Raw genomic sequence first — 8,046 nt, 5'->3', positions numbered from 1 at the left:
CTGAATTACTACTTATTTGTTTCTTGAAACCCTGTCATGTATCTATGCAATTTGTGTGGTGAGCTATATATACGTTGTATGTATTCTAGATTAAGCGGGAGCGGTGTTTTGGCACATGGGTGCATATGCTCCCTATATTTCGAAATGCATCTTACATACATTTTATTTTTTTAAAAAAATTGAAACTAAAATTTCGCACGTATATCTTCACGTGCTACGTGCTCACAAAGTCGTTTCATAAAAAATCGACTAATCATGTAACGTGTGTAAAAAAGACAAAATTCGGTGCTAAAAATAATGCTTTTCACAAGATAAACTTTATCTTTTTTATATAGATCACACAAAATATTAGTTTTTCGTGAAACTTGACGAACCCACGTATATTATGGAGATGTACATGTAGAATTTTTTGTCCAAATTTTTTGATATTTCGAAATATAATTTTTTGGTAGATGGAGCATACGCACCCGGGAGCCGAATTGAATTTCCGAGATTAAGCTACTTATGTTATTTGGTAATATTTGAGATGTTTGCTTCTCAGAGTCATGGTCAACATTTTCAAATGCAACTGCAACAATTAAGATGTTAGTGCCCTCCTTACAACATTGACACCTTTTTGACCTTTTTCGGGGAGAGAAATCTAAGGACATGTACAATGGTGATATCTTAGAAGTATCACCTAGGATAAATGCTGAGGTGGAGGAAAGAGAAAGATGAAAAAAACGTTGTCTTCTCTTAGCTCTTAGTTAAGAGATGATCTCTTAGCATTATCTCTCTCACCACTTTTTTATGATTCTCGTTACTAAAGATAAGACTAAAAAATTAACTTATTATACATCATTTTTTATTGTTATACCTAGATTATATGGAAGGGTTTAAGATAAGAGGGTCTGACAACCATTGCACATGCCCTAAGTTTGGTCTTTCACTGCCTTTCTTTGTTCCCTGTGGATAGGAAGAAAACTTAATGTCTGATTCTATTATGCAATTCGGAAGTGCTTCTTTGTTGGGATTGTAGAGGATTCTATGCAACGTCACAGTAAAATAGACCACAATAGTACTGTTTGTCATTCCGGTGTACAATTCCGACCAGCATGGTGATATTTACGATTAAACCCTTTTCATGTCTTGTTATATTAGCTAAACCTTTTTTTTACAAATAAAGTCGCTGCAGTAACAATCTTGTGACGCTGCTATCCAATTACCTTTATGGCTTTATTTTAACATAACAGGGGAAAAGGCTACTGCTCAGTCTCAGTGCTTGGCAGTACTGTTCTCCGGAAAGGAAAAAAGTCGAAGTATTTGTATAAGTATTAAATATATAAGCGATGAAAGCCCATGTTGCATACGGCCTGGCCCAGATCAACGCCGAGATACCACTACAGAAATCAGCCCACATGGGTATCTTCTCCGCCACCACAACGACGGCAGACGCGGAAAAAGAGGGACGGCGGGACACTCTGCAAGACGACGAGGGTTTTGCCCTGGAGCTCGCCGCCGAGGGTTCCGGTTCCGGCCTGCCTCCACCCTCCCTTCCGAAGCCGCCGTCTTCCCTCCGGTCCTACCTCCCGAAGCCGGTTCTATTGCTCGGAGATTCCCTCTGAGGTACGGATTTGGGTCGATTTCTTTCCCCTTTTCAGCGACCTGAAATACTTGTGCCGCCCGAGAGAGACTAGTGCCGAGGTGAAATCGATTGATGCAGAAAGCTTTGTAGATTCCCGTCGTTTAGTGACTAGGTGGAATCGAATTTCTGCAGTTGCTTCTGTTGGTCCCGTAATGCCGTGCCTAGGTCCACCTGATTGCTGCTGTTTGTTCTGTTAGTGCTACTGGCTATTATGTGTGAACCTGGATGGAGTCTCTACTGAATGCAACTGGGAATACTAGTTTGTTTCAGTTCGTACCACATGTTCTGGAGCGTCTAGAGGTCATCACATGTTGTTATCTTGCCATGCGGCTGACTGGTTAGGTACTTCCACATATATGTTCAGTTCAGTTCCACAGGCGAATGTTTGTACTCAAACCCAACCCCTTGTTGCAGCGATTTAGTGTAATTAGGCCTTATTTAATGTAATTATGGTGTTATAGTTCTATTTTATTTTTCTTGTACAACTATGTTGCTCCAGAATTGAGATAGAAATACAAGCAGGGTGCTGCCTTAATTAGCATTCGCTGTTAAAAAGAACTAGTCCAGCAGGGGAGCAGCTTCGGTAGAAATTAACCAGGTTGGAGATAACTGAGAGGTACGAGCGCTATTGGCACGAGTTGAGCCCTAGTGTACTAAGCTTCAGTCCAGTTCCTAATTAGCGTTTGTCGTACAGAATATAGCACACAAAACCTTTCATTTTTCTAGAGATATATAAACGTTAGCTTATCCTATATATTATTTTTCTACACAGGTGCAACTCCTATCTGATTATCTTGATGTATTCTAATCTGATCATGAGATTTTAATTTCAGCGCCCTGCCGTCCCAAGACGTGTAGCCGCAGTAAGCGATGGAGGATCTCCCGGAGCCACTGCTTGCAGATATCCTCACGAGGATTACCAGGGCAAGCGATCTTAATTCTCTTTCCCTCGTGTCGAAGCAGCTCTACACCTTTGAAGGGGAGCATAGGGATGCTATCTGCATTGGCTGTGGACTTAACCCTGCAACAGAAGCCTTGACATCACTGCTCTCCCGATTCTCCAATCTGTCTAAAGTAGAGATCAATTACTCTGGTTGGACGCCCAGCCACGGGGAGCAGTTCAACGAACATTGCCTCTCTGTGTTATCATCTCAATGTCCCTTGCTGTCTGATCTCACCTTAAGCTTTTGCTCAAACATCCAGGATGCTAGTATGGCTTATCTGGCTCGTTGCACAAAGTTGAGATGCCTCAAGCTTATCAGCGCACCCGCAATAAGTTGGTGTGGCCTTTCTTTGGTGGCGGTTGTTTGCAAACATCTTTCTGTTCTCCACCTTGTTGACTGTATAGCAGTATCTGTTGATGGGTGGCTAGCGTACCTTGGTAGACATGGATCATTGGAAGAATTAGTGGTGAAGGATTGCAAAGAAATCAGCCAATATGACCTCCTAAAGTTTGGTCCAGGATGGCAAAAGCTCCAGAAGTTTGAGTTCGAAATTAATGGAAATTACTGGATGCCTATGTCCCTTGACCCCTCCTACGTGCCTGGCTACCCATATGGCTATGAGATCTGCTGTGAGAATTTGAAGGATCTTAGGCTAGCTCATATAATAACTGAGCCAGAAATTGGACTTCGTTTTCTCCTTGGGAAGTGCAAAGCACTGGAGACACTTTGCCTGGAATATGTTATCGGTCTAGATGAGAGTGAGATGATTGCACTATTCCAGAGATGCAGCAACCTTAAAAGCATCTCACTTTGGCTCATGCCTTTGCACTGTCATTCTGTGAACCATGGTTTCCAGTTTAGGACACCACTGACCAATGGCAGCCTCGAGGCTCTAGCTCTGAGCTGCCCTATGCTTGAGGTTGTTGAGCTCACTTTCACATTTTGCGACCCCGATTGGCCAACAGAAATAGGCTTCACACAAAAGGGTATTTTGACCCTGATGCAATCTTGTCCAATCCGCTCTCTTGTGCTAAACGGTGCAAGCATTTTTTATAACTCGGGGATGAAGGGGCTCTCATCCTGCCAGTTTCTGCAGACACTCGAGATTGTGGATTGCATGTCTTTAACGGATGCTGGGTTGGATTTCGTTATCCAGGCTCCTCGCTTGAGTAATCTCACACTCCGCAAATGTAATAATGTGACAGATAATGGAATAGCTGCGCTGGCATGTTCAGGTAAGCTGGAGTCACTGACCGTCATAGGGTGCCGTCAGATATCTCAGGAAGGCGTACATGGTGCTGCCAAATCAGTTCGCTACTCCGCAGATACTGAAAGCCATGACAGTCTGAAGGGAATGAAGGTTCAGTGTCCTGGAGATTAGAACTTTTGCACCTCTGGAATTCTTTTGAATTGAAGGAGTACTGAATCAGCTGTTATCTGTATCTAGGCTTGTTGCCTAGCTTTTTCACCCCAACAATGTTGTGTTGTGGATTCCGGTTCACTGTTCTCCAGGCTCCAGGCTACAGTTAGATCGTGGCGATGATTGGGGCCAAATGAAATGGACTTTGATACCTGTTCTATTAAACCCTTTTCTAGGGAATGAAGTGCTATGCTCTTTGAGATTTTTTTTTCTGCCTTTTGTGTGGTTTGTCCTGTTGTGGATATAAAAAAGAAAACTTGATGTTTCGCTCTACTCTGGAATTAGTATTTTTTTTTTTTTGGTATGTGTAGAAGGTATTCTGAAATGTGACATTAAGCTTCCTTTTGTCACTCTGGTAGTCTGGTGTACAATTCCGAGACATGTTCTTGCTTTGCATATCTGAGCTATACGGTTAAGCTATTTTTCACATGAAACAAAGTTTCTGCACTGACAATTTTATGATGCTCCCATAGTTCCATCCTTTAAGGTCAGTGTTGCTTCTGTTGATTCCGTTGCGTAGATGTTATCACCAGATTTTGGTCAAATCAGGAGGTGGGCCGTAAGAGAGATGGGCGTGGAAGATTACACGTGGGAGATCTCTGAAGCGGCCTTGCACGAGGGGTTTGGGCTGGATTGCCCGTGTATCTTTAATTATGGTAGATTGTATCTTAGATTAAAAGTTAGAGTTTGTACCGTGCACGGTGGGGATTATTCCCACGTTAGAAAGTCCCCTGGACTATAAATATGTATCTAGGGTTTATGGAATAAACAACAACATACGTTCAACCAAACAAATCAATCTCGGCGCATCGCCAACTCCTTCGTCTCGAGGGTTTCTACCGGTAAGCGACATGCCGCCTAGATCGCATCTTGCGATCTAGGCAGCACAAGCTCCACGTTGTTCATGCGTTGCTCGTACTGAAGCCTTGTTGATGGCGAGCAACGTAGTTATCATAGATGTGTTAGGGTTAGCATAGTTCTTCGCGTAACATGCTATCGTAGTGCAACCCTTGCATGTCTAGCCGCCCTCACACCTATCTTAGGTGTGGGGGCGGCACCCCGCTTGATCATTATTTAGTAGATCTGATCCGTTACGATTGCTCCTTGTTCTACAAGGATTAGTTTAATATCTGCAATAGTTAGGCCTTACAAAGGGGGGAGGATCCAGCGGCACGTAGGGTGTCGTTCGCTAGTCCTAAACAGGATGTTCCGGGGATCAACTTCGTGTTGGTTTTTAGGCCTTGTTTAGGATCGGCTTACGATCACCGTGCGTGGCCGCGAGGCCCAACCTGGAGTAGGATGATCCGATTATGCGGTGAAAACCCTAAATCGTCGTAGATCTCATTAGCTTTATCTTGATCAAGCAGGACCACCATATATTCGTGCACCCCGTACGAATCATGGGTGGATCGGCTCCTTGAGCCGATTCACAGGATAACCTGAGAGCCGATCGAGGCTCGTATTTAATGTTTACGTGTATGCCATGCAGGAAACTAAGCGAGGCATCTCCATCACCTTCCTGACCAGGTATAGGTCAGGTGGCACGCCCTTGCACTCAGCATCGGACGTGTGACCAGAAGGCTTTGCGGGCCGTCGCTCGGAGGGACCTCAGCCAGCCGCAGCTCTAGGTTGTTCCCGGCTCTACCGTGTTGATCGTCGCTGCCCGCCGGTGGGTTTTGACAGTCAACACATTCTGGCACGCTCGGTGGGACAAGCTTCTACATCAACCACATCGCCATCTACATCTGAGATGGCGGACGGCACGCCAGTCACCTACGAGGAGCTGCCCGACGAGCTCAAGAAGAGGTATGACGAGATCAAAGTCACCCTCGAAGCCGACCTCATCGGCTCATATCACAGAACCCGTTCACATGGCGTCAGGTGTAAGGGGTTCTCACCGGAAGGCGCACTCGATGGAGTGGACCTATCTGTCCCGTCGGAGGAACGCACCAGGTCCTTGCGGCAGGAGATCAACTACTTGGTGGCTCACTCGCTACACCGTCACTCTGAGAACCTGGTCAACACGTTGGAGCGTGTCGCCCTTCGCGTGATCCAGGAGATCATGAGGCACCAGTACTCGCCGTCAGGACCAGCCCTCGGGACGCATCAAGGAGAGTTGCCACTCCAGTCCCGTCCACCGCTGCCATATGCGTTGGCAGCACCAGAAGTGCCGGCTACACCGGCATTCGTCGTCTACAAGATTGGTGGTGACCCTAGTGACTACCAGTTCTTGCCCGAGGCGCCTAAGGAGATCCCTCACGGGTACACGTGCACGTATGTGCCGGATTGTGGCAACTGGGCACTCACAAACCAGGCCACAACATCAGGGACTTCTGGGAAAACAGGAGGAACGTCAGCGACAGAGCTTGAGAAGCAGACGTGGCTAACTAAGTACGCCACCCCGACGAACCTCCAGAGCTCAGCTCCTGCAGTTGGCTCAGAGCTGGAAAAGCAAACATGGCTGGCTAAGTACGCCACCCCGGCGAATCTTCAGAGTTCAACTCCCGCAGCCAAAGACAAATGGATCAAATCGGTACCATCCCGAGAGACCAGTTCGTCATGGTGCCGAATCGGAGGGCAATCGGCTATTCCAAGCCGTACCCCGACGACTACGAGATGATCCCGCTACCACCTAAATATCGGCTCCCTGATTTCTCCAAATTCAGTGGATCAGATGGTTCCAGCTCCATCGAGCACGTCGGCCGATATTTGGCGCAACTAGGACCGGCTTCAGTGTCGGATCAACTACGCGTGAGGCTCTTCTCACAGTCCCTCACGGGATCGGCTTTCGGATGGTATACCTCTTTGCCACCGGACTCCATCCGGACTTGGAAGCAGCTTGGAAGAGCAGTTCCATATGCGGTACCATTCGGTGGCTTCCGAGTCCGGCATTGCCGATCTAGCACAACTACGTCGAAGCGCGGAGAAACCGTGACAGTACATCCAGCGCTTCAGGAATCTTAGGAACCGATGTTATTCGGTTCGTATAACTGAAAAAGAAGCGATCGAGTTGGCGGTAGCAGGCCTTGCAACACAGCTCAAGGACATGGCCTCCCAAGCAGATTATCCCTCATCGGCGCACATGGTTCGAAATCACAAGCATATGAACAGCGCCACCGGACTGTACCAAGACAAGTTCAAGCGTGCAGTAGTCCCGGTCGATGCAGAGGAAGACGAAGTTCCTGCGGGAGACCAAGAGGTAGCGATGGCTGAATGGACTCGGGAGGAACCCCGTGTCCCGCAAATGGGTAAAGCCACCAGGCCCACCCAGGGGATTTGATTTTGACGTGACCAAGACTGAGCAAATCTTCGACCTCCTGCTCAAGGAGAAGCGATTGACGATTCTGAAGGTCTCAAATTCCCCACGGTGCAAGAGCTGAACGGAAAGCCATACTGCAAATGGCACAACTCGCTCTCCCATGCCACCAACGACTGCAGGGTATGGCGTCAGCACATCCAAGCGGCGATAGAAAAAGGGCGTCTAATTTTCAACCAGTACGCCATGAAGGTCGACACCCAGCCCTTTCCCGCTGTTAACATGGTGGAGTGCACTTACCACCGAAGGTTGCCGGCCCAGGATCCTCGTTCAGCATCAACATGGTAGGACCTCGGGAACCACTCCGGCAAAGATGGAGACGAGGGCAACTGCTCTCGTAGCAAGGACACGAGGAGGCCGCTCCACGCGATCGGCTCCATCATGATGGCAAGCGCTACGTCACAGAGGGAGAAGTGAAGAACATAAGATATCAGCGACCCCTCTCTGATCACCTCCTCAACAAGTATGTAAGTCAGTATGACCAACGCCGACGGTCCAGCTATGATAATGAAGGAGATCGTCTGGCTAGAGAAGCCAGAGGATATCATCGGCATGATCATGAGGAGGAAGAGCACGAGCGCCGTGCCACGGAAAAATCAAGGGAGCAAGATGACAGCGACATACACTGGGACTGCCCCTTCTTCAGACACTGCTGGGATTCAGGAATGAGCCGATTGCCCACAATCGGCAATTGCCTGAATGCAACCAGAAAAGAAGGATGCAGCCAACGTGTCCGTGTTCG

The 8,046-nt window shown here is 47.3% G+C and overlaps 1 protein-coding gene across 1 annotated transcript; it reads left to right on the top strand.

Annotated features, from left to right (window-relative positions):
• Positions 1–1,425: 1,425 nt before the first annotated feature.
• Positions 1,426–4,384, top strand: LOC127305188 (F-box/LRR-repeat protein 14). The gene is made up of 2 exons (XM_051335572.1): positions 1,426–1,605; positions 2,458–4,384. Exon 2 carries the CDS (start codon positions 2,495–2,497, stop codon positions 3,947–3,949), a length of 1,455 nt encoding a protein of 484 aa, XP_051191532.1. The 5' UTR covers positions 1,426–1,605; positions 2,458–2,494; the 3' UTR covers positions 3,950–4,384.
• Positions 4,385–8,046: the final 3,662 nt, after the last annotated feature.

The sequence above is a fragment of the Lolium perenne genome, chromosome 6 (genome assembly GCF_019359855.2).
Source record: "Lolium perenne isolate Kyuss_39 chromosome 6, Kyuss_2.0, whole genome shotgun sequence".
Taxonomy (NCBI): Eukaryota; Viridiplantae; Streptophyta; class Magnoliopsida; order Poales; family Poaceae; genus Lolium; species Lolium perenne.
The sequence above is the reverse complement of the archived record's forward strand: the minus strand, read 5'-3'. Positions and strand labels throughout refer to the sequence as shown.